Here is a 27,794-nt window from a genome sequence, read left to right on the forward strand (position 1 = left end):
GTTTTTTACTCATGTTCAATAAGTGTCCTTTTGTGTTTCGCTCTCTTATATTTGTAGCATCGGGACGATGCTTTTTAAGAGGGGGGTATTGATACGTGTACTTATCTTTTTCGGGCAACCACGTTTCGCAGCCTAACAAATGTAATCGCACAGCGTGGGACGCGCCTGTATGTATCCGAAGTTTCTGCAAAGGTATCGATGCTTCTATCCGCTGTCCGTTGTCGCCGAACGTTATGTTATCTAATTTAATCGCCTGACGCGAAGGGTGTAGAACTTTCTGGAAGGCACGCGGGTCCGACCGATAAGTCTGGAACATTCGACGACTGCTCTATAAAAGCCGACGCACGTGACCCGCTGATCAGATTTTCGACGATCGCCGACTGTGTTCGCCGCTATCGTTGTGCTGTAAGTGTAGCCTGTTTTGTGGGCACAGGTTCGCCCAATAAAATTTATTTTTGTCATTCACAGTGGTGCTACTGTGTTCTTCAACGTCACCACTACGTGACAATATGTTCGAGCATCTTGCAGCAAATGCAGGTCAATGAATTTGGACGGTAATTTTCCGGGGAGTTTTTATTCCCAGGTTTAAATAGGGGTATGATTTTGGCCAATTTCCAGTCTTTGGGCAGCTGTCGCGATGACAAAGACTGCTTGAATATATTGTCGAGAATGTTACTGGATATAGAAATGGCATTTTTTAATATCTTGGAACTAATATTATCAATACCAGATGAAGTAGATAACTTCAGATTATTATTAAGACATGCAATTCCCTCCACCGAGATTTCAATACTTTCCATGAATTGCCAGTCATAATCAGCAACATCAGGTACATTGGTAAGATCCTCGCGGCTGAAAATCGATGGAAAAAACGTATTAAACGCAGACGGGCATTCATTGCCAGAGAGGGGAGTATTTGTATCGCTATGTAAGGCTAACCGGTTAGAGTCACGGTCAGGTGATATAACTCTCCAAAACTTTTTCGGATTCGAATGTAAGAGAGAAGGTAAATCTGTCGAGAAATATTTATTTTTAGCTGCAGCTAAGGCAGAACAGTACGTTTTTAAGGAAAGCCTGTACCTTTCCCACGAATGAGCATTATTGACATGTTTAGCGGTATTGTACAGAAGTGTCTTTTTATTCTTGAGCTTACGTAGGGCATTATTAAACCAAGGATTGGTTTTGTCATTTGTTATCGAAATCAACGGGATATATTTGTTAATTAGAGAAGACATTTTATTCTTGAAGCATAGCCAGTTATCTTCCACCGAGCGATTATAAAAAGAAGGAAGTAGCGTGCGGTTGGAAAATACTTCGAGTGCATCGTTTATTTTAGAGTAGCTTGCTTTGTTATAATCACGTATTATTTCCTTCGAGATCCCTGAGAAGGGTAGTGGAACACTGATTGTTACCTGAAGTAGATCGTGATCGCTAAAGCCATTTAGATGAATTTCGGATTCAATCGTTTCGGGAGTGTTGGTGAGTATAAGGTCTAGAATGTTAGTACCACGGGTTGGTTTGTTAACGACCTGGAACAGGTTAAGATCTAAAGTTCAGTTAAGAAAATCCACTGATGATGGACAAGATGATGATAGATTACGCCAATTTATGAGCGGAAAGTTAAAATCACCGATTAAGTAAACAGAATGCGCTGGACACAGCTCGAGGGCCGTGGTTATGCTATTGCGTAGTTCTGTAACGAAAGAAGTGCTGTAGTCAGGTGGAGGGTAACAGGCACCTACCGGTAGTTTGGTCGTATTTGTTATTACTTCAACCCACACAATTTCAAGAGATGAGTTCGAGTCGATAATAAGTGAAGGTAATAAGTTTTTAACACCGAGAAGAACGCCACCGCCTCTCTTACTAGTTCAATCTTTGAGGTAAGTATTATAAGAATGGTTACCAGGAAGAATTTCGTCTTCTGTAATGTCAGGATTTAGCCATGTTTCGGTAAGAACAAGAATATTGGATTCGTTATCGTCAAGCAGCCAGCAAACTAATTTGCGCTTGGGCATGATGCTTCGTATGTTTGCGTAAGATAGTGTCAGCAAAGACCTAGTGATAGGTAACTTTGACTGTGGAAGAGCCTGTGGGCAAGTACTTATGCCTAGCTATCTTTGCGACATGACAACGGTATCAGTGATTTTGTCGTGCGTGTAAGTCTGGGTATATATAAGCAACCGATCTACTGACTGTTTAAAAGGCACTTTTTGAGCTTTCGCGAAGTCAAGCAGCTTTCCTCCAGCTTGTCGCGTAGCTGGCGAGAAATCTTCACCGATTGAGTAATCTAAGCCTTTTATTTGTGTGCAAATGACGAGATGTCTTGCTTGTCTTTAAAAAAGTTAGTTTAGCTATTATAGGTCTGTTCTTTCCTTCTTGGTATTTCCCAAGCCTATGTACGCGTTCAGATTGCGAAGTGATTTTTGCAGTTTGCAGTTTTTCAGAGCACAATATTATTACCTTCTTTTCAGTGGTAGCCCTGTCCTATTTAGGGTCATCTTCTATCCCGAAAAACAGCAAACAGCTTCATCTGAGCCTGTTTTCTGCGTCCTCACATCTTGAAGTTATTGTTTGCAGCTGATCTGAGACATCACGTAAAGTCTTACTTCCTTTTTCCTTCACGCTCGAGTGCCGCAACCCTGGCTGTTAGAATGACGAGTTCGTTATCAGTGGCAGCTGGTTTGTCATTTGCGCTTTTTATTTCCGCCAGGAGCACCTCTTGTGCGGCCTCTAGTTTCTGTATCGCCTCAAGAGCCGATGAAAACGCATATGCCTCAGCTTTTGACATCGGACCTGGGTTCGACTCAACGTCGCCAGAAAGCAAGAGGAGCAACTCAAACATTGCAGAGTAGAGCGAACACAGAAGTAAATTAGAACGCTTTAAGACATCAATCCACTCAACTTGGCACGACACCGCGATCAAACAGCAGTTGTTGCTCCTAATGCATGAAGCTCACCATACGTAACTAACCTGCAATAGCAGTAGCTGAGTACGCTCCATACACGATGCGGTGCCGTGCCCGAAGTGGACGCTTGCTGGCTGGCTTTTAAGTCCTCTTCCGGCGGTGTCCGTCGTAGTCCCCAATCGCCGTTTCCAGATGTGCGTGAAGGTCTGGTCTGTATTCGGCGCTGTGATTACCAAGGCAAGCCGAGGTGGTGTCGCGTCATCGGTGTGCAGTCTGCACGTGCCGGGAAGTGCCGAGCAAACGATCCATGTGACGGTCACCTGCAATAGTAGTAGCTGAGTAAGCTGCATACTCGATGCGGTGCCATGCCCGTTGATGGGCAACGTGTGCAAGAAAGAGGCTTACTTCGAGCAAGTTGATACAAACAAATTCCCTGGAGACGGCGAAATATGCAACAGTCGCTGAAAACACGCCGTGGTATCCCAGTGTCTGCGGCTCAGCGCTGCTGAGCTCGATGTGAAGAGATCGGCCTGTGTCGCGGCAGCCGCATTCCGATGTTGGCGGAATGGAAGAATTCGCGTGCACCGTGCATCGGGTGTACGTAGGAGAAGCCTAGGTTATAAAAATAAGATTCTTAGTCCCTCACTATTCTACTTGCCTCATAATCAGATCAGGGCACGTCATACCTCCGAATTTATTTGCTTTCATTTAACGTTGCCGAAAGACTTACCGAGATATAAAAATATTGTGCGTAGATTCAGAGCCTTGGCTTTACCAACTATGCTGCTGTTGTTTACGGGCTAGGTATAAAAGCTAAACCGTCGTTAATAAATCCCGTACGCACGCAACATAAGGCATGTACTCGAAGCCACTATTAAATAAATATCTATTCCCCTTCACCGGTTTCGTGTCCGAAGGATTTTTACGAACACTGACATTCGTAGGGTGGCAGATTGATCAGTGGGGCTCTGCTGTACTCTGCTGCGACATGGCCGATGGTCAGTATTATACAAGCCTGCACACCAGCGAAAGCACCGAGTCCACACAGCACGCCACCGAGCTTGGCTATTCGCCACGATCTCGCTTGAATAAGAACGGTGCCTTCCAAAGATTGATGAATCATGGCGTTTCCAACTACAATCTTACAATCATTAAGCACGGATAGTCCTTTCATCTGGTTCGAATAAGAGCATCAGCTGTTTGCCGCTGGCCTGTCGTCTCAGCTGTGGCAATACTTGACGCTGGGTGGACGTTCATGTGACGCACCTTCCACAATGACCTACTGCGGTCGGAGAAGTAGCAGAAAGGTCTGAATAAAACATGTTGGAACATCTACGGCATATCGCTTCATCATCTATGCAACATGGCGCACTGTTCTTCAGCTTCTGAGCATTCTCAAACGGCTCCTGAGCCCACCATCTACTCTTCAGTATTGGTGAAGGTTGTATCATGACCCAGGAAGTCTACATACAAGCCAGGAATGCATCATTATGACCCAGGAAGTCTACATACAAGCACCCGTATGTGCATCTTCTCCGTTTCACCCCACCCTGACGTTCAGTACTCGTTTACCCACCTAAGTTTCCTTATCTGGCTGACTCAGAATGTGGTGGTTGCTTCGTGTTCATTGCTTCAACCGCAGAAATTTAAACGTGTCTGCCAGAACACAACGTCAAATCAAAATGTTTACTCCAGCTAACAGGCTGTTGACGTCATGAATTTCCCCGCACCTTGAATGCGGAAAGTGTATGTATACAGCACGGCCATCACTGTTGTCGCGCTCTCCAGGGGCGGCAATCATAGGACTGCATTCGCTCGCCAAACAAGGAGTTGCCATGGTCCACTGTCACATTACAATGCGTAACCACAGGGAAAGGTTCTGCTGCGCTCAGACGCAAGTACCGTTTTGCCGTAAATGGTACCCATAAAGGCAGTTTAGTACATTTCTGTGCTGACTATGCATAGAGTCTGCACTTCTTTTACTTCTTTTGGTTCGTGTTCATTGCTGTTCTTGTTACGCATGATTCCCCGCTTGCTCGCGCCAACGGAGTATGTCAGCTTCTGGACGCTGAAGCGGAACAGTGGAATAAAGCACACTAACATTTTCGCATTGCTGACCTTGCGCGATTTGCTATGGGATATTCATATCTCACTTTTCAAACTATTGTGAGTAAAAAAAGAACCTTTTTTTAACAGCGTCCAAATACTGTTGCTTCAACTCGCAGTGAAGCAGCTTACTACCTCATTACATAAACTGCGAAAATAGTGGTAACATCGCCAGAAACCGCATTTAATATCGCAACGGGGGCTGGTCCACAGCGCCTCAGGTTGTTGGAACGCTCACTTTTGGCTTATATAGACGGTGCGAATCTCCAATATCGGTTACCATCATGCTTACAAGATTAAACGCCGAGGTCACAGATGCCTAAGACAGCGAGGGGTTCCGGCAGTGGAGTAACAGGCTGCGTAGGATACACTGGGGTACTGACTACTTCAATGGCAGCAGTGACTCGAAAAATTAGGTGCGCAGTTTTCAGGAGGACTGGTATATATTGGTGTTCTGGCTATTTCTGGAGGTAGTAATGACTTTGAAAAGGAACTACGCAGTTTGCTGGAAGCATCGCTGCGGGAACCAAGAATCAAGAACCTAGCACAGGTTACTAACCACAATCAAATAGCTTGTAGCGTATTCCTTATGTATGCGTGTGCTCAATGAATGCAGTCCATCATTTGCAACATTTGTGCCGTAGACGAACAGCCTTGTGTTGTTAACATGAGAACCACATATAAATACGCTGAAAAGAAATAGGCATCAGTGAACGTGACAGAATATACTGTGTCGAAGACTGCTTAAAGAGGATCGCTTCGGCCCAAAACATGTACGGTAAACCTGGGGCAGCATCTACTACGAAACCGCCTGACATCAGCGGAAAGGTGCAGGATGGTTACAAGCATCATTGACGTCCATGTTATGTACAATAAGGCTCATCTACAGGGGAGCAGGGGGTCATGATGGGGCTATTGCTCAAATCACAACTTCAGGTGAGGGAACCTTATGTACTATTCGACCGCCGAAAAGAATTCCCTCTGTTGCGCGCATGATGTTGTGGATGACGTCAGGGCCCCTGTTTTTCTAGATGCCTTTGGAAATTCTGATATTCAAAATGTGTCCATTGGCGTCAGCAAACCAGCTCCGTCGCAAAGTCGCATGTGGGGAAATAAGTATTTCAGAAAACACAAACTCTTTACAGGGTTCTACGGCTGCAATTTTAATTCATATCACAGATTTCAGCGCTGCGACGAAGTTTATTTGATGAGGCAATAGGGCAAGTACTTGAGTGTCAGACTTTTCAATGACATCTAGAATAGCATGGGCCGCGACATGGTTCACGACGTAGTCCGCGTAACGGGTGAAAGTATATTTGGATACTAAATAACCCATCATAAGCCAAGCATTGAAGAGTTTCTCTCATTCTAAATATTAATTCAAGCAGTAAACCTGACATTCTTCAAATTATCTTCAATTTGTTCAAATTAGATTGCTGGTATTGGCAATAGTTGAGAAAATAAAGACAGCACCCCGGGCTTACGCTGTCGATGCTGTATGGGCCTTACGACTGCTGCTTCCCAGAAGAGAACACGTGCAGTCGAATCAAATGAGGATAGTGACTCTTCCAAAGAGGTACCGGAAAATGCTCCTGGATAAGAAACCATGCAAAACAGGAGTTGATCAATACCACACCCTACTATGTCGTGTTCTGGCACATGACACTTGTCTTGGGGTAAGGAAACCCGTGGGAAACACCATTATGAAGATGCGCTGTCCGCCACTGCCAGCAAGTTGTAAGAGAGCCGATCGGGGCCGTCTGTGAAGTTTGACATGGAAGGCTCATCCAAACTGGCACCGACATCTTGTTAACAAATTTTGCCATGTACCTAACGTTGTCGTTCTGTCTTACATTATTTAGACAAAGTTTTAACAGTATTTCTTATAGCGCACGAATACGAAAGACAAACTATATCATCCAATCAACATAGTTGGCCTCTATTATATTTTCTGAACACGAAATCACTCTAGTAGCTCTGTTTTGCATGTGTTGCTGAACCATTTTACAAGCAACACTCTATCCACCGCTTCTACATTGCAGCGCTTTACTTACCTGAATTACTGATTTCATCAAGAACAAACAAGTAGACCATGATTTCAGAGAAACCAACCGAATCCAACTATTGCTTGGGAGCTTCGTTCTGAGGCTAACGTAAATGAAATTACGCAAGTTTATTCGTCCTTCTATTCTACCTAAAGCATCAAGTGACATTTAATATTCCCACTCGAAAAAGGTACCTAGGGACAAAGACTGATGTTGTAAAATCTTTGCCATTTCATATATTACAGGTTCATACTAAACAGCCAAAGGTGAACAAAAATGAACAGGGGCCCTCGAATATAGAGTGTCCCACAGCACCGTAGTACTTGTGGCAATAAACTCGATGATATAGACCGATCAGTAAATTCACTTTCCTGCTATGTAACCGCGCGGCATACCGCGACCTTCCCTATTAGGGTAGCCTTAATTACACATGTATACACACTCCAGCCTTTGTGTGTACACGAAAGCGGCTATTCAATATACCATTTCAGAATATATAATTTAGTTTCTGGGATGATGCAAGCAAGGACACGAATACGCACTTGTGTACGTACGCTGTACGTGGCCACTGGTGAACTAATCAGTGGTGCTGCGAAAAAGTAACAAACACAGTGAAGTGATCGTTAAATATATATGGAGTTCTTTTTTGCACGATTGCATTTGCTATAGTGAGTAAGTGCCGCGAATGTCATTTTCGCGCAGCATCTGTGTTCCAAGGTGGATGACAGGCTGGCCAGGCGTTACTTGTTGGACAACAACACGAGTGACGGAGCCATCGCAGTGCGCACAGCCACAAGCCGAGAGCTGGTGTACGTGCCTGCCTCCGAGTACGAAGCCATGCACAACAGCTGCATCGACGGGAACGTGTCAGCGGCAAGGGCCTTCTACGAGTACGGACGCAAAACTTAAGGCAGAAATCATCCTAGAGGGTTGCATATGTCATGCGTATGATTTTTGAAAGGTATACACCTGTAGAAGAGGCTGATGTGTGGGCGAACGTGTTTCTAAAGTGCTATTTTTAAATGGTATTTTATTTTATTTGATGCTTTTTAGCCGCATGGGTGCGATGCATTATATGTCGTAACGCCTTATGCGCATTAAAGTAGACACATACTTGCAAGTGACTAACAAGACCGGCCATGGTGAACACGTGGTTCATGACACCACCACGTCACTAGTGGGCACTAGGTCTGTGGCGCTTAAGGGGACCCATACACTTCATCCATGTAGCGAGGGTGTTCAATGTGGATTTAAGGTCCACGTTGATATCCACCGTGATAATAATGGGAAGTCTCCTCTCCTGAGATGCCATTCCGTCGTGTGTGCTTGCCAAGAACGGCCAAAAAAGAGAGAGTAGACCAAGTACGTCGGCATCTTTCAACACCTAGAAGGCTTGATGAGCTTCCCGCACCCCAGGACGCATAGTCTTATTTCTAGGGCGTACCCTTCGCCGCGACCAGGGTAAGGCGAGCGACTGTAATATCTACGGAGTTGGCCCACTATACTGTCTACAAAATCACCGCGTCTTGGGCGGGACCTTCTATTACTTTGGCTCCGACTTGGAGAAGAAACGAGCCGCAAATAAACATTTTGCCGACGACGCTTTTCTTAAGAAAACCGTAGTACAAGCGGCCGTGTGTGACAAAACTATGGCCCCTCCTGCTGACTGTACTACACGATATGTACTTAAGAGATTTGACTCGGGGCGCATAATGATGGGCGCAGAAGATGAAAGTCGCGTTGCCGTATTTCATTTAACCCAGAGCAAATCTTCATAGGAAGTAGGAATCGGCTGCGAAGAGTGGGTTATGTCGGTAGGCAGTGTACAAGAGAGTGATGTGACGTATGACCCCCTCTTGGCTGTCACCACAGAGTTCAAGTGATAATGCCTAACTTTTTTCGGCAATATACTCCCATCCTCCTCACGCCACCAAGCAGCAGGATAAATCGGTATCCTCTTATTATAAGAGTTTTGTTTCTATATACTTTAATGGCAATGGCAGGACCTATTTGTGAATACACTAGCCATATCACTTGTTATTTTCGTCGGCATAACATCGGAGGTCTTGGCAGTGATTGCCTGCTTTTAAAGTGCAGTTAAATATTTTAGGCGGTGCTAAAAGTACCTAATCCGCAAATCATGGCAAGGTGCGCACACTGCAACACAGTTGAGATTCAACAAATTGACTTCAACTTGTATACATAAAAGGATGTTCAAGATTAGATGCGTCGGCCTGCTTCGACCTCCATCGGCGTAACCGAGCGCAAGAGCACAGTGAAGGATGAAAGAGCGAACGCGGAGCGCAGCGGATGATGAAAGACGGCGCGAGGAGGAAAGCGTAGGAGGAGGCTGCAGTGAAATCTTGAGGCGGAAAGTGGTTGAGGAGGAGGGTAGGGTGAATGAGTGACGAGCAAAGCGCAGTGCTGCGTAAGACGCGCTTTGTGGTGAGGACAACTACGGGATGGCGCCAGAGCATCGCGCCGTTTATTCATCGACGGTATGCGGCGAGCGCGTCGACTGATATCATAAACGGAAACAAAGCGCTGCATGAGCTGAGGTTTGTCTGCGGCGGCTGCTGTGAATCGACCCACGGATCACCCACGCGCCGCCTTCTACCGCTTAGTGAGGAAATCGCACTACTTTTCACTTTGCTTGCAATGTGCCGCACTATTGTGCGCGCCAGCCAATATATCGAGAAGTGAAAACACCTATAGAGGTGCGCTGGACTTTTATGTTAGGATGTATCGTAATTGTTGGCGAATTATTTTTTTCAATTAGCATCACAAACACAATTGTTGCCCTTCGGTGGTTTCTTTAGTTCGGGGAGCGCATAAGTTGAGAGTATAGAAGCTTTTCTTTGTACAAATATCTTGAATATAATTTTGAGTTAAGGTTATTTGTTCAAGTGCAATTTAAACAGATGAATCATATTGCTCTCTTGAAAGCACAACTCACGACTAGACAGATAACAAATTTGGCTTTATTTCGCAAGGAGTAGAGTATTTGAATCCCCGTCTATGGTTTTTACTTGTATGGCTTCGCAGAACTGTATGAACTCACTGTGTGAAGAATCTAGAAAGATGTTCAAGATTAACAAGGGACTACACGTAGGCACCATAAGACCCCCTAAGCACTATCCAGCACAGAGTGGTTGTTACCAATCATAGTTTTACCCTCATTTGAGGTGCAAAGAAGTAAGGTTTGAATTGCGAGTGCCCTTTCTCACCAAAAATGGTTAGCGCAGACAATAAAAAGTTAACTCCTTAAAGGCAGAGCTTCCATAATCCTAGCCGACGCCCTAGATACAGCACTATACACTGTTGCATCCTTATGTTTGCTGAAAACTTCACGCGAGTTGTAATGCGCTTGGGTGCGAAAACTAAAATTTTCTCATACCTTAGGGAACATTAAAGAAATATGGAACTGCGGGATAAATGACGATGTAAGCCAGCAGTGCTAGAATGTTAAAAATCTGGTTAACAAAGTGTTTCTAAGAAAAAGCTTGAAAACAATTTTTCACATCTTAGAAATTAGTTCTTTTTTTGACGTGGGCGTAATGTCGAGGGTAGCAGAGTACGCATATAAATGGTCCATTGATGGGTCATCCCTCTGTTTTGGAGGCTAGAGAATAGAAGACCTTATAGCTGTAATGAAAGTTCATCGATCACAAAAAGGCAGTGCGTATAGTGTTTTTTTTTTCTGTGTGAATCTGCGCACGTGTGCACAGTTTCAAAGACAGCTTCACACAGGTCATACAGTGTACATAAAGATGTGCTGCCCCGTATTGTCTTTCGCCATTCTCTAATGTCCAATTCTTGATACCTCATTACTAGCGGTTCGAGCTCCAACCTCCTTAAATCCTTGGGGTGCACATATTCATCGAAGTTTCCTCCTACTGATGGCTGATTCAGGTTCTTAAATGAGTGTACTACTCAGCGCATGCAGGAGGAGGAACGCAGATAGCATTCCTAAATCTAGCGGGATATCTACATGACCGACTATTATGAGATATATTTTATATAAGTACAAGATTAAGGTGTCCGACATGGGTTGCACTCATTGCCTGAGAAAGCTTTTACCTTGCCGGGCCTTCGCCAACTCTTCAACATTTGTGCGTGGCTGTTGCTTTCTCCCTCTAAGTCCCGCTTGCCGAGTAAAGGTTTATCACGGTGCGCTTCGGCGCTATGCAATTTGCTTGGTGTTTGACCTTTTGATAATATGCAGTTTTGCAGTCCTGCACAGAAGCCTTCCATAGAGCGCCTGCGCTCTGCATGGGCACACGGTAAAATCACTGCATAAGCCATTCATGCCTATGAAAGGGATGCCAGTGTTAAACAATTATGCTAAGAAATCAACCTCGGCATTTCGGATATGCTCGCCAACATCAGAGCCCACAAGGAATTCAGCCCATTTACGTCTGTTTCCTTTGTCTTTCCTAGTCGTGCCACATTGTCTCCTGTTTCTGGACAGGAGATCCTATTAGGAAAATAACGTGTAAATAAGATTCTTCTATGCGTCAGCCCATTGAAGACCACGCATTGTTTCAGTATTCTTCGCAAAGACAACGCAACGCTGCACGCAGCTGACGCTTCACTGCCACGCTTGCATGCATTCGTACAGGCACCGGGTGACACGCATTCATAGCGCACCCGGCAGCACCAATCAACTTGACTCCGGCGTCGCCTTGGCCTTGGTCATAGTGTGGACGCTGATATTCATCGCCATCATTCTTGGACCGCGCTCACTGAGGAAGGTGCGGTTCCACAGAGCATACTCTTGCTCACCACGTAGACGCCAAGTTATGTTGCAAGTGTCCTTAGAAAGTTTGTGGAATGAAATATGCGGTCTAAAAATATAATATTCCAATATTCCCAATGCGCAGTCATTATATTCGGTGTGTCATTTACAAGTTCCTTGACCAAAGATTTAAGCTAATAACATCATATGAGTGTCAACCATTCTTGCTGTCAAATCTTAGCGCCAAGAGTGCAGAGTTAACATCGGGATCTGTTCTTTAAAAAGTTAGTTAATGCTTAGTTCGATGACGTAGACGGGTGTACAGAAGCAATGGTGTGCAGCACATTCTGATCTGTTGCTTACCCAAATGCATATAATAAATATTTTACTTATATGGCATATATTTTGCTGGGACAATGTGAGAGAAATTGTGTAGGCATGTGGATAATATAGGTATGCAGGATTTTTGCGACTGAAGCCACATACGACCAGCTGGCATAGATTACAACACAACTTTCATGGAGGTTTAGGATAGCAGTCACTGCTCTTTTTACTCGCCACGCATAATTACGATGGCAATAAAAAAACTAAGTGGGAGCGAAGCTTTGTTTTGGCTGCAATTGTACAATACCTGTGAGGGACCAAAAGCAATGTAGTTGATGCTCACTGTAAATGTACAAAAGTTTCCAAACAATTGTGTCACAGAAACAAAAGGAGCAAGCTAATATGCAATGTTACTATCACTCTTAACAGTTTCCATGAGGCACTGCTGGTTCTCCGAAAGGATTGCCCGGGAAAATTACTAGCATATAAAGTTGCTTTCAACGGAATTGCAGCGTGTGGCAAAATGTGCTTCTAATAATTAGCAGTCACCATTGGCTAGCGTTCTTCTGGTCTTTACTCTATTTTTCCCTTCTGTTTTCTTGAGAAAGCTTGTTTGCCCCATGCCTGGGTAACCGTATTGGATGCTCTACAGCTATGATTCGTTACTGATGCGAATGAGCAGGCGACGTGAATTTCTTGAGCTAGCAGTCGCATATTGATCGATGCGAAAATACTCGTACAATATTTCTGTAACTGGTGGAACAGCCAACCATTGCATATCTTTGTGTAGCTAATCGTTGTGCATTTTGTCAAGCATAAACATCTTTATAAAATCCATGGCGAAAAATGTGTTCCCATCAACAGCGTTCCGCCTGTTTTACCGGATCACGACACCAGCTAACACGCTGATCTTCATGCATGTGCTGAAACATCCACATGTGCCTGCATGACGCCAAAGTAGTTCCGCATGTTCCCCTCCCACTACCACGTACATTGTCTCATCGCATCGAGCTCTGAAATGCTATAAACGCCTAGTCAATAAACAGGCCCTATTTAGCCAAGTTACGTAGAATCAGCAGAATTATCCCATTAATTCAGAGTTGAAAGGCGTTACTATTAATTGTTTGCTCACAGAAACGGCTTATATATTTGGAAGGGCCTTGGTGCATCCCAAATGAGGCTTTTACACGTTCTTGTACATGTGAGAATACCGCTCTAATTGAAGTCTGATCAAGGTAACTGTGCGATTTCTTGCAGCAGCTTTTCTCGAAGTACAGTAATTTACGCCTCAATACTTTATTTCATTTCGAAATAATTTAAATGGTCCAAATTTCCCACGATCATGAACTTACGACTCTCTGTGCTCACAAAACACCTTCTAATGAAGCATTCACAGCTCTCGCTCAGAAAAACTTACATCCGTAAATTTGCGGACACTGACGAATACAGGGTGTTTGAAAATGAACTGGAGCAATTCATCATGATGCGTGACGCACCAGATGTATAATGCTGGGAAACAGAACACATAAACGAAATCCTTTGCGTCATCATTCCAGAAATATGCACAGTGTATGCAGTGCAAAATGTAGGTGTTCCTAATTCCTCGATAGTTTCAGTATTTCCGCTGAAACAACTCGTGTAACAGAAGTGCTGGATGAAGGTGTATGTTTTGAAGTGAGGCATTTATTCCATAAGGCTATGTGCACCAAAGTGCGTGCAGCGTTTGTTCGCATCGACGGTGCGCAGGCTTCATTCGTGATGATGGTGACTCGGCTTTCCATACTTGCCTTGCTCTGCATTGCTTCCTGCACGCTGAGCGGCGCCAGGCAAGGCATGCTTTCACTCCTGTGGCCGGACTTATCGAAGGCTTACTCCACAAAGGTAAGGGCTTCGCACATAAAAAAAAAACACGTCACATGTCGTGTGACAGTGCGTTCTCTTCGTTCTATTGGGTTTACCGGTTCTGTCATAGAGCAACGTGTTGTCAGGCAGTTTAAGGATGATGAGCTCAATATCAGAAGTTGACTCTACACTGCTATTTAAGGGGCTGATAATACCCTTATTCGCGTATCATGGATGCATGTTTGAACCAAAAGTGCAATAAAAGGCGTTGAAGTCTGTGGTAGTCATGGGAAAATGACTGCAGTAAAGGTCCCTAAATCTGTGCCTGAAAAGGAATCAACCAAGATTACAAAAAGGAACCTATTTTTCATCTCAAAGAAAGGTTGGATGTCGATAGATAACCGACCAAAACGAGATGCCCTAAGAATGCCCAATTCGGCCCCGAGTGCATATTTTGCCGACATTTTCTCTGTTTGAAATGGAAGCTGCACCTTCGACTCTTTGATAGAGTGCGTAGTGATAAAAAGTTCGCATGAAAGTTCCATTCTACCTTTGCAGTCAATGGTGATACTCTGGGATGCATAAAGGCACGGGTGACAATAGTAAATATGCACGCAACATATGTGTCAGACTAACACGCGTGAGCAATGGAAACATGGCCGCTTTTTCACAATTTTATAAAAAGTTACGCGTAGTGTGAGTACATGAGGCATTTAAATATAGTTGGCAACAAATGTCACTTCAACTTGTGGCACTGACCATATAGTTATTACAAAACTTGGCATGCATACATCCCGCTGGACATCTAGAGTCTCAATGCAAAGTAATTTTTGGCTCTGTGCTGCACTAAACAAAGCTCCTGTCATTTTTTCTGTCGCATGTGTAAATAAGGCGCTCAGGAGAAGCTTGTAGCTAATTGTGTTTATATAAAAGAAGTCCTTAGTTTAAAAAGTGGGGGTATATGTCCCACTCACAATAAATGTACTTTTTTTCTGAAGAGTGGTACTCATTTGCAACAGTAAATTGCTAGGCTCACAATGAAAATATATATGTAACTACTGTCCTTGTAGAAAAGACCGAAGCACGACGGACAACTCTGTACAGTGGAGCCTACGAGAAGTTAGAAACAACTTCCTCTTACATGCGTCGAACACAGCACGTTTCTGTGTGCACATGTTTTATGCGAAGCATATTACGAGAGCTCAACCCAGCTCCTCAGGCGCGGCGGTGTCGCCTTGAAACCACGTGACACCGTGACGTCACGACAGAGGAGAAGTGGCTTAACTCTTTCAAGACGGGCTGGGTGGGAATCGAACCAGGGTCTCCGGAGTGTGGGACGGAGACGCTACCACTGAGCCACGAGTACGATGCTTCAAAGTGGTACAAAAGCGCCTCTAGTGAATGCGGTGTTGCCTTAGAAACGAGCTGTTTCTAAGGCGTGCGTCTCTTGCTCAGGCGCACATTTCGTTGCCGCGCCGAACGCTGCTTTGCTCGACGCTCACCGCGTCCAATGCGGGGCGCGTAGTCGCTGCCCTGTAGCCCATTGTCTTACACCCCTTGGCGGGTCGACGGGAACGCTGTCGCGTTCCACTCTTGAAGGCGAAGCAGTAATGCATGAGTTGTTTCTTCGTCTAGCCGAACCAAATATAGCCAAGCAACAGCAGTTCACCAGGCTAAACAGTGGTTCAACAACTAAAATAAAGGCTAGTATGCTTCGCATCCTGGGCTTAACCTTACCTAAGCCGCAGCCATTTTTTTTCCAGGTGCATTCACCAGGAGGAGCTTTGCACTCCATTGGCCCTGTGACGACAAACAATTACAGCCTGTTTTTATTGCAATCTCCTGATGTCAAGGGCAGTACACCTTAAAGCTATTCAAACTTTTCTATTCCAATTCTGCAATCAGCCCTCCGCGAGTTGTCAAAAACTTTTTTGGACCATCCCCACTTCGCTTCTCTGCCACGCGACGTTACGAAAACGGCAATAGCTCCACATCTAATATGACGAGAACACACTGATTATTTATCATTGGAAAGAACAAAAGCAAAATACATATTTATGATTAAACGCCTTTTCACAATTAGCGCTCGGCTATTTGTCAAAACTTTTAGGGCCGGCACCCACCTCACCTGCCTCTCACGCGGCTTCAAAAAACCGCGAGAACTCACCAAGTCAAAGAGACGTGCATGCGCTAAAGATGTATAAATGTGCCGAACAAAGCTGTATTTTTTTCTGAATAGCCACAGGCTGCCCCGTTTTGAAACGAATAAAAGGTGGCTGCCGCAAATAGCTCAGGCACTGGCTGTTCGCACCTGCACGAAAGTATGGACTCACTGGTATACAATAAAGCTTTTTGCGTGGCCGTGTAACGTTTTCGAGCTCTTTCGGCACGTTTACACCCTTGTTCTGCCAACTCTCCTTCGCTGACGATTCATTTTAGCGGCATTCTCAAACTTACGTTGCATGCTGTCGCGATTTTCTACCAGTCACCGAGCTAAGTAAGCGAAAGCGTACCAATACAGACGCTGGCACCAGCCTTTTCATCGGGTTATCGATTTTCCGTGCACTGTCTCGGCCCTATCGAATGCCTCTTCACTTGAGCATGCTTCTCGCTTCCTGGCAGCCAATTACAAACGAAAAATCGCTCATTGTAGGCAATGTTATTCGTATTTAAAGCAAACAAAATGACCTCTTATCAGCGCGGAGAACGTTTGATTCGCCTCTTCAGACAACCCTACGGGTCACCGCCTGATGCTTGCATCGGCGGTTAAGCATATTTGACGTCAGGAGATTGGAATAAAAACATATTGGAATAGTTTTACGTTATACACTCTTAAGCAAAATTACACCCATTTGCCACACAACAATATTCGTCATCTGTCTTTTCCGCATTTCCTTTCTTTCGCGGCGAGCCTGGTACTAGTAATGAACGGCAGGCGCGTTATCAGCATGACATAACATTCCGGGCAGTCATGTAGCAGGTGCAGCGTTTTCAAGAAAGGAGACGCGAGCAAGGCAGATGATGATGTGTGGCAGAGATACATCCCAAAGGGTGTAACTTTGCCTAAGAGTGCAGGCCCCAAATTTGCATAACCGCTGACGCAAGCATCTGGTAACGTTGTCTTAACAGACCCGAACGTTGTCTTAACAGTCCAATCAAACGCTCTCCTCGTTAGGAGGACATTTTTGCTTATTTTGAAAACGAATCACATCCCCAACAAGGAACGCCACTCCTATATCATTGGCTGGCAAGAGGCGAGAAACACGCTCAAGTGGAGAGAATTGCGATGGGCCAAGCCAGCGCAGTGAAAATAGATAACTGGATGGGGAGGGTGGTGCCAGATTCTGCGATTGGCCCCGTTCCCTTTACTTAGCTTCCAGTGGCTGAATGAAATGCGCGACGGAAGGTAAAAATTCTGCTAAAACGGACCCTCAGCAAAGAGTTCGCAGAGTGATGTCGTAAACCCACCAAAACGTCTCGATAACGTTATACTGTCACGCAAAAAGTTTCATTATACGCAAATAAATGTATGCACTCTGCCCTGTGCGAGCAGCCAGCTCCTGAGTGTTCGGTGGGGAGCTATCTTCTATTCCTTGCGGAACGGGAGCAATCTCTGGCAATTCAGAAACAAATTCAGTTTTGTGCGGCATACTAACGCACCTTTAACCCGCACACGTCACTATCACTTTCACGTGGTGAGTTTTCGCTGTTTCCTGACGTCGCGTGAAAGAAAGGCCAAGTGGGCGCAACGCGAAAACACTTTACCAATAGAAGAGTGTTAATGGCAAAAGCGTCGATCAGAAACACTTTTATTTTGTTTGGTCTAATCATGTATGATCAGTGTGTACAGGTCATATAACATGCACAGCTATTGCGGTTTTCCAGACGTCGCGTGGCACGCACGTGAAGAGGGTAGCCTGAAATGTTTTTAACCAATCGCGCAGAACTGATTGCAGAATTGTAGAAAACTTTCGAATATCTTTACGTTATAGCGCCCTAGACATCGCTTCAAGATAAAGAAATGGGGCCTTATTGCGGGCGAAATGTCTAAATTCAAATGAAAGAAAGCGGAATAAGTTATCGTGCATCTTATGAAAAAATGTGCCCCAAACTTGGGAAGCGTTCCAAGGATGAAAGAAAAATTTTCTAGCCGTTGCACGCTTGTCGCTATCTTAGTCACCATTCCAAAGCAGTTATCACATGAATTGTTGAAATGGTTAGGTCGACGGCAGCACCAGATAAATTAGATAAATGCGCTCTTTTCTGCTGATGAGCGTTCTTGTGCAATCATAAAGTGGGACGTATATATCTCATTCTTCCCCAAAGGGTTAAGTATACTCATGCAACAACCGCCGTGTTTGCCCAGTGGCTATGGTGTTGGGCTGCTGAGCACGAGGTCACGGGATCGTATCCCGGCCAGGGCGGCCGCATTTCGATGGAGGCGAAAATACCCGTGTATTCAGATTGATGTGAAACTAAACGAGCCCCAGGTGGTCGAAATGTCCGGAATCCTCCACTACGCCGTGCCTCATAAACATAAAGTGGTTTTGGCAAGTAAGACTCCACAATTTAATTTTTAATAATCATGCAACGCTAGAGTATACTTCGCACATAACAAAATTTCCACCGACTTTGTATTGCGACGATCGTGAAATCAGCAACAGAGTTCCCCGTTGTGCAAGGTGGACAGCGCTCCCTCCATTGCAGTTACAGCACCCTATTGCGAAAGCACCACGTCCTCATGTTTAAGCAAGATAACACTGATTTTGTCACGTAGAAGTGATGGTAGGATAGCATAGTAGCAAAACTGTGAACGATAAAACTAAGTTCTATTTGGCAAAGAAGTGCCCACGAAAACACTCTACACTCAAAGCACCATGACAGCAGTGTACACAGTCGGCGATTGTCGAAATATATCGGCGGTTCAAGCGCGTCAGCGTTTATACATGAGTCATAGAATGTTCCAGACCCATCGGCGGTGCCCGCGGGTTTTCCAGAATGTACTACACATTTCGCGTTGCGCATACAATCAGATTACACAAGGTCCGGTGACGACACACTGTGGAAAGAACCACCGATAAGATTCGAGAAACTTCCAATACACGTAGGCGCGTCCAGTGCCAAGCGATAATGCTCAACATTTCTTAGCCAGTAAAAAGTTGTCACCGGTGAAAGATAAACAAGTACAGGTGTCATTAGCACTGTATGCAGCTAAACTAAAATAACATGCAAATGTCAGTATAGCTGCCAGCAGTTTCTTATGTGTTCGCGCGGTTTAATGTATGCGCATTACGTAAATGGCCAACGGTGTCTATTGGCTATATATATATATATATATATATATATATATATATATATATATATATATATATATATATATATATATATATATATATATATATTGTTACAAGCACGGGGAAAAGGGGTTTATTTAGGCGTGCGAGAACAGGAACGGCAGGCTACGAAGAACAGGAATGGCCGCTGCACAGTCTTCGTCTTCCTCTTCCTCTCTCTTCTTGATCCCCGCGTCCCTTTGACGCGCTTGGACGTAACATACCTCCCCTCGCAGACAAAGCCCCCTGGGCGAGTCAACTAGCTTGTCGTGGCGTGCATGATTTCAACCGTGCGACATGCGCGACGTGTGTCCTAGCAGAACGTCTACCAGTGTTCGTGAGGCGCGCGAGAGTATAGTTCACTTCGCTGACTTTGTCGATGACAACATACGGTCCATCGTAGTTTGCCAGCAGCTTTTGACACAAACCGCGCTTCCTTGTGGGCGTCCAAAGCCAAAGGAGATCACCAGGGTTATATGTAACTGGCCGATGTCGTGCGTCGTAGCGGGCTTTGGAGTTTTCTTGTGATGCCAAAGTCCGAAGACGCGCAAGTCTCCGAGCCTCTTCAGCGAGGCACAGCGCATCGGCGACCGTAGGATTGTCGTGGTGGTAAAAAGGGAGGACAGTGTCGAGCGTATACCGGGGCGGCCGAGCATATAGAAGGAAGAAGGGGCTGTAGCCGGTTGTCTCGTGCTTGGCGGTGTTATATGCGTAAGTAATAAACGGTAGAACTTCATCCCAATTCTTGTGATCGGACGCAACATACATGGAAAGCATATTTGTGATCGTTCGATTAGTGCGCTCAGTGAGGCCGTTTGTTTGCGGATGATATGGCGTCGAGTGTCTGAGGTGCGAGTGACACAAACGCGCAAGCTCTTCCACTATATCCGCCGTGAATTGACGTCCCCGGTCGCTTATGATAACACCAGGTGGTCCATGTCGGAGAACAATAGCGTGAAGTAAGAAAAGCGACACTTCGGTGGCAGTTGCTGATGGTATAGCCGCCGTCTCGCAATAGCGTGTGAAATAGTCGGCGCAGACAATTATCCAGCGGTTCCCCTTAGATGACTTCGGAAAAGGGCCTAACAGATCAATTCCAACTTGCCGAAAGGGTGAGCTGGAAGGCGGCACAGGTTGAAGGAGACCAGATGGGGCAGTGGTTGGGCGTTTCCGACGCTGGCACTGTATGCAGCTGGCGACATAAAACTCAACCGAATGTCGCATCCGGGGCCAGTAAAAGCGTTCTTGAATGCGATAAAGTGTGCGCACAGTGCCTAAGTGCCCGGAGGTAGGGTCATCATGCATAGCCTGAAGGATTGCTGGCTGGAGACGCTCTGGCACCACTAGAAGGAAGCGTGCACCCGTGCTTGAGTAGTTCCTTTTGTACAGGAGCCCGTCACGTACACTGTTGCTGCTTGTTGCACTTGAATGGGCAGAAGTAAAGAGTGGCTCCAATTTAGTGTCGGTCCGTTGTTCTGTTTTGAACGCATCGATATCTGGAAAAGCGGGTGTCACAGAAGCGACGAGATGATCAAAATCGTCTGCGTCGCAGTCTGTCGTGGCAAGTGGCATACGGGAAAGGCAGTCTGCATCAGCGTGTTTTCGGCCACTCTTGTAGGAAACAGTGAAGTTATATTCCTGCAACCTCAAAGCCCAGCGCGCAAGGCGACCACAAGGGTCGCGAAGGTTCACGAGCCAGCACAGGGAATGGTGGTCTGTGACGACTTGGAATGGGCGTCCGTACAAGTACGAGCGAAATCGCTGAACCGCAAAGATTACAGCGAGGCATTCTTACTCTGTCACCGTGTAATTCCGTTCAGGTTTGCTTAATGAGCGGCTTGCGTAAGCAATCACGTGCTGACGGTCGTCATAGCGTTGGACCAATACGGCACCCAGACCAACGCCACTAGCATCTGTGTGGATTTCTGTCGGCGCAGTAGGATTGAAGTGGCGAAGGATAGGTCGGGAGGTTAACAGGAACTTCAGCTGACGAAATGCAGAATCGCAATCGGGTGTCCAGTCAAACCGTGCGTCTTTATGTAGCAGGTTTGTCAGAGCATAAGCGACGTCAGCAAAACCAGGAATAAATCGGCGAAAGTAAGAGCAAAGACCCAGAAAACTACGAAGTTGCTTCACTGACTGCGGTGCACTGAATGCCTCGACAGCTGCCGTCTTGAGGGGATCAGGCCGGATACCGTCTTTGTCAACAAGATGACCCAGCACAAGGGTTTGACGGTCACCAAATTTACATTTCTTGGAGTTCAGAACCAGGCCGGCGTTTTTGATGCAGTTGAGGACAATATCCAGGCGCGTATTGTGCTAATTGAATGTGCGCCCGAATATAACAACGTCGTCAAGATAGCACATACAGATGTTCCATTTTAACCCACGCAGAATGGTGTTCATGAACCTTTCAAAGGTTGCTGGAGCGTTGCACAACCCAAATGGCATCACATTGAATTCGAATAATCCATCCGGGGTTATGAAGGCTGTTTTCTCTCTGTCTGTCGGGTGTATCGGGATTTGCCAATATCCTGAGCGCAGGTCCACTGAAGAAAAATAAGAGGCCGAATGAAGGCAATCGATTGCATCATCTATCCGGGGCAGCGGGTAGACATCCTTCTTAGTCACGGCGTTTATTCTTCGATAATCGACGCAAAATCTCCAGTTACCGTCTTTCTTTCTGACGAGTATGACCGGAGCTGCCCAAGGACTCGAGGACTCTTGTATTATCCCATTTCTCATCATGTCGCTCACTTGTTTACCGATTATCTTGCGCTCGTTAGGCGACACACGATAAGGCTTTTGCCTGATCGGGCGCGCAGATCCCGTATCGATAGTATGGCGCGTTCGTGACTCGGGAATCGAGAACGCTTTGTCCGACTGCGCAAAGTCAAACACTGACAGATGCTTAGAAAGCGTATCCACCAAGGTATGGCGCTTCCTTGTGCTGAGCGACTTGTTTATCATAGACAGAAGCTTTTTGTCTGAGACTTGGCGAAGGTCAGCAGGTTCACACGGCGAGTCTGTTAGTACGGCTACGGACGAAGACGTGTATTCTGTAAAGTAGGCGAGTTTCAAGCCGTCTGGAAGCAGGACGGGTTCTGCCGAGCAGTTGGCCGTCCACAAGCCAGTTCGCCCGTTGCCGATGGATACCACACAATGAGGGACAAAAACGTTCTTCTTCACACAATTTAGATGCATTGGCTCTACGGAGGCATCGAAACTGTCTGGAACTGCACCGCGACATACAACCGGCACGCACACCGAGGTGGACGCAGGCACAACAGTATCTGCAGACACACAAAGTTCACCTTGACTGCAAGGCTCCTCTAAAAGCCCGGACGAAACATGGCCATCGACGCAAACTTCCCCCGTGCGACAATCGACGGTCGCACCACACTGTCGCAAAAATTCGATGCCCAAAATCACTTCGTGCGTCGATCGGGGAATAACTACAAATTCCGTCGCGAAAACTCCACCAGCTAAGGATACGTCAGCAGTGCACACACAAACAGGGCGCAACGACTCGCCGCTCACTCCACAAAACGTTGCAGCCTGGTCCCACCGAAATACAACTTTACGCCCCAACCGACCTTTAAAACCGAGACTCATTACGGATACAGTTGCTCCGGTATCCACTAAAGCCATTGTAGCAACACCATCAACAAGTACATGCACTTTGTTCTTAATCATAGCAACTGCAGGGGGCATTTCTGTCGATAGCACGTGTCGAGCGACCTCACCCCCATCGGCCGCGCTAGCTAGTTTTCCGGTTGTGAAGGCGAGGCGGAGCGGCGCACTGGCGATGGAGATTGGCGTAAACGCGGTGCACGAGAAGTCGGCGGTGGCGTCAAACTCCTGTCAGATGCCGGCGAGCGGCTCCGGAAGCTTCTCTGCCAGTAATCGTTGCCAGAAGGGACGCCAGCTGACCAAGAGGTGGTGTACGGCTGTTGAGTTGTCCTCGTAGGAGGTGTGGGCCTTGTTGAAGATCCGGATCGACCATTCCACGTTGTTGGGCGACGATTGCAGAACCTCGCTATGTGGCCCGCGACACCGCATTGGAAACATACCGGCAGATGCCTCAAATTGCGATGTTCTTCCATGTAGTCGCGCATGTTGCTGTCGACTGCATAGACAGTGTGGTGCGACCGTCGATTGTCGCACGGGGGAAGTTTGCGTCGATGGCCAGGTTTCTCATCTCGTGTGGTGAGTACGCGCCAGTGATGCCGGGTGCGGAACGGTACATCTCTTCCTGATGGAGCAACTCTTCACGAACAATCTGCCGTATAGTGGATGGAAGGTCAACACACGCTCGGGTCTACACTTGCCACCGTCGTGACATTAGCCAGGCGACCAAACTTCGGTATTATCCGTCGCATCTTCAGCGTCTCAAAGGTCCGGCAGTGGCGAATGACGTCAGACACGGAATCCAAGCTTTCCTTGCCGATCAAAAAATTGTAGACGTCTTCGGCTATTCCTTTCAACAAATGTCCAACTTTGTCCTCTCTCTTCCTGATCCCCGCGTCCCTTTGACGCGCTTGGACGTAACAATATATATATATATATATATATATATATATATATATATATATATATATATATATATATATATATATATTGCTTTTGCTGATATGCATTGCTTTTGGCTTCACTAAGTGCACTATGGCTAAAGCATCAGTACCGACTGCCTTGACTTCTTGAGGTGGCAATACTTGCCAGGTACAGATATCGTTTGGTATTAGGGGTCACGCGTTACTCTTTTAAATGTTGGACAAGCCTAAAGAAGGCGAACCGAACAATTGGCCTTGTCAAAGCTACGATATCATGCTACTAAGTGTAACCTACCAACGCTATCTTGGTATTTTGTGTGGCATTTCTGTTGTCACAAATCTCGAATAGTAGTGCTCAGGCGAGCGAAATTCCTGGAATATTGAGTATCTCATATCCGTTCCCTAATGCCCCTCTCTGCACCCTGGCTCTTGCGTGCACATCTCCGCGACCTACGAGGTCGAATCAGAAAGTGTTTGCTCCTACTCTATTTAGTCAAAGTAGGAATGTAAATCCGAAGTACACATATCTATTCCCAGCGGTGGACTTTTCCTGGGCCGGCCTGGCCTTGTCTGCCAGTAGCTCGGCGACGAGGTGCTGCTGTCACTTGTTGAAGAGGGCGGTTGGGCTTCACACGTCCACGACATACGAGAAACGAAGTCTCATTCGCTTTCTATGGGGCAAAGGGTGAACACCCATTGAAATTCACAGGGAAGTACAGGCCACGTATGGGGAAAAGTGTCCCGCGTTGAGAAGTTTTTTTTTCCGTTTTCGGTATATTTCGGTTTAGGCTGCTATGAAAGGTGCTAGGTTATGCACATAACATTAGAGAGTTTTAGTTACACGTACGTAGAGGCTTTTCGTACGTAGAGCTTCTACGTGTCAGCAGTGCGCATGCGTACAACGTAGCGGGCGCGCGCGCGTCTCACGGACGTACGTGAGATTCAATTCTTTGCGTGCGTTTCTTGCGCACGTAGACAGCTTCGCGCGGGAGCTCCGCGAGATCACGAACAAGCGATAGCGGTCCGCGCGCGCGCAGACGGCTCGTATCGAAACACGGCGACAGGATTGAATTGGCTACCGCCGTGTTCACATTTCCCGATAGATGGGGCTACGGGGTCCCTCTTGGCGTGCGTCGCGTACGTGTAGCTGAAAGCGTTTCAGATGGCGTGCACGTAAGGTACGTAGGCTTTTCACGTTTGCGTACGTGAAGCCTCTACGTACGTGTAACTAAAACTGTCTATTATTTCCATAGTTGAAACCTAGTTGTCTGCAAACGTATTTTTTTCCTAGGTCGACGCATTGAAGCGCAACAATACTCATTTCCTCCGCTTGTTAACAGCTTGAAACGTAGGCGGGACACGAGACAAGAAAACGACACAACAAGCGCTGATTTTCAACCAAGTTTATTTGAAATAAACGCGGCTTCTCAAGGCTTTGCCCATACGTGTCGAAGACACGTATTGCACATAATGCGAAACACGCAGTTATTTACCATAAATATCAACAATCCCTGAGCAGAAGACGCACTACGTTTGACTGAGAAATGTTTCAGACATAAAGAGTTACTGCAACAACCCCATAACTGCGCACGACGTGCAAGATCAAATCATACGGGATAATGCATTCCATATATTCAAGTGATCGACGCCGGTTTAGGTTTTTTGTTCATGTCGCAACTATCTCTTCTTTCCTTGTCGCACGCGGCAGACGTGGATATCGGCATCTCAGCACATGTTCTACAGTGTCGGCCTGGCCCTGGGCGTGACCACCTTCCTCGCCAGTTACAACAAGTTTGAATGGCCAGTCCTCGGGTGAGCAGAGTCCAGCACATAGCGTGCGTCTTTTTGTCGGAATGCACTGACTCGGTGTTAGGTGTCGGAGTCTTTGCTGCGGTCGGTTTCTTCAAAGGCATAACATAGGCAGTTGGGATCTCTTATCTCTAAAAAAATATACTAAGCTTCCTGTTTTGGTTTCGTTATGACCCTTGAAGTTAAAAAAGCAATCATCATCACTATTATTTGACAGAATCGTGGTAGCAAATGATTATTTTCGGGTCCATTTATATATCTGTATCTCATAGCGGTTAGAAGAGTGGAGTACTTTTGCAGAGGCCATAAATAAAGAAACAGGCAGGCACATCAATCTCGTCTTGCCTCAAAATGAGTGCTAAGCAATTCATTCGTGTAGTTTAAGTGTTAATGAAAGCATGAGTTACATAATATATGCGAGTTGCGCACGATCATTGCAAGTCTTCGGGACAAGCTGTGGCTTTTGAAGCTTCCCTAAGTGGCATTACCAATCGATGCAAAATCGTGTTCTTAAAACAGTTATTCCTGATTATGTAGAGTCAGAATGGACAAGAGCATCTGTTTAATGTTGCAATTAAGTTTTTATGATCGTGCATAACCACACATTTATCAACAGCTATCATTGCAAGGCATGTAATTCAAGCTGTCCAAGAGTGGCGCTAGGTCCAGCGACGCAAGCTTCTCTTGAAACAAAAATGGGAAGGCACAATATCTAAGGAACACCAAAGGCAAATATTACGCCAAGTTAAAGTGATTTATTAGTGCTCGAGAATCACTAAACGCTTAATATCCTCCCGAACAGTGCTTTAATTATTGAGAAATTTAGGTAAATGCAGGATATGCTTAGAGGCTCCCCCGAGACATTCAAGCACTGGCCCGATGACGAAAGCGCTCCTCGGTTAAATTCTGTCTCTAGTGATCAAGCGTTCGTTACAAAAACCATCCTTGTACTGAATTATGAGGCGAATTAAAATTCCACTCACGTAGTTCTATTTCATGTTTTAGAAAAAAAAACTCGTTGTTACCCTAAAAACTCAAGTTACCCTTGACGATAACGCAGGTGGTCGAAAGGTTTCATTTTCGCTCGACTCCATGGCACCCACACTTTCGCGTTTCATTTGTTTCGTTATCGCGTAAAGCTGCACAGGTTTTGCTGTCTCGCGAAACTGGCACAAACTGCAAGTAGCAGACAATTCAATTTCCATGTGATGTCGCGCTATGCCCGAATGGTCTACGCCAGTTCACGAGAAAGCAGCTACAGCGGCGAACACACCACTACGTCTTGGCTCTGTAGTGCTGTCTGTCGGGCAGGTTTTACTCACCGACCTCAGCAAAGGGTGTTGATGGCCTATACAACGTCAGCACCCCCCAATTGGGTGGCTGGAGATTTGAATTTCGAAAAAAAAAGGCATTCAGACCCTTCAGATGCAAATATATTGTAAAGCAAATCTTTTCTTTGCGCGAAACAAGCGTTGCGAGGTTTCTGGAATTGTATGTAAACAATCTATGTCGACTTAGTGTTTGTCTTTAGTGTCGATTTAACTGAGCGATGACTCCTTTCATGCAACTGAAACCACTGTAACAGTGAATCACGATGCATGAACTTCTATAGTAGTACTCCATGCCGCACGATATTTAAAACATCCATTCACACCCCGACAGAGAGAAAGAGGGAGACACAGAAGTTAACTTTATTACATGCGTATTATTTCTTGAGACCCTGGCTGAGGAGCAAGCGTGGAGGTAACGCGGCCCCGACGCGGTCAGCCCACTCTGCCAGCATGACTTGGCATTTTCGGTCATCAGAATAGATCGTACGCTCCCAGGGCTCGAGCGTGGGAGCTTGCCGAGGAATCATTCTTGGTTGGGGGGTTGGAAGGGCACCCCAAAAGTATGTGATCTTGGTCTGCGGTTAGTGCTTCGCGTTGCCTGCAGTTAGGTTTGAACTCTTGCTTAGAAATTTTGGCCAACCTTTTGCGGCTTAGCACAGATCGAGTCCGTACTCGCCGTAGGATCATGGCCTGCTCCTGGGAGAGAATCGTGCTCGGGAACCTCAGTAAACTGAAGCTATTGAACCTATCCTTTCCGTAGACGTCTTATTGCATCAGGTCTATCCAATTTTATAGTTTAATTTCTAT

The 27,794-nt window shown here is 45.9% G+C and overlaps 1 protein-coding gene across 4 annotated transcripts in view; it reads left to right on the top strand.

Moving 5' to 3' along the window:
• Positions 1 to 27,794, top strand: part of LOC139059306 (sodium-dependent noradrenaline transporter-like) — a 117,413-nt gene that overhangs the window by 35,460 nt on the left and 54,159 nt on the right. For all 4 annotated transcript variants that reach the window (XM_070537516.1, XM_070537519.1, XM_070537517.1 and 1 more), the window contains exons 4-7: positions 7,760 to 7,947; positions 11,679 to 11,811; positions 13,866 to 14,000; positions 25,556 to 25,659. In XM_070537516.1, the coding sequence (XP_070393617.1) occupies positions 7,760 to 7,947; positions 11,679 to 11,811; positions 13,866 to 14,000; positions 25,556 to 25,659 (560 nt within the window). The remainder of the gene's footprint in view (positions 1 to 7,759; positions 7,948 to 11,678; positions 11,812 to 13,865; positions 14,001 to 25,555; positions 25,660 to 27,794) is intronic.

This window comes from Dermacentor albipictus, chromosome 1 (genome assembly GCF_038994185.2).
Source record: "Dermacentor albipictus isolate Rhodes 1998 colony chromosome 1, USDA_Dalb.pri_finalv2, whole genome shotgun sequence".
NCBI lineage: Eukaryota > Metazoa > Arthropoda > Arachnida > Ixodida > Ixodidae > Dermacentor > Dermacentor albipictus.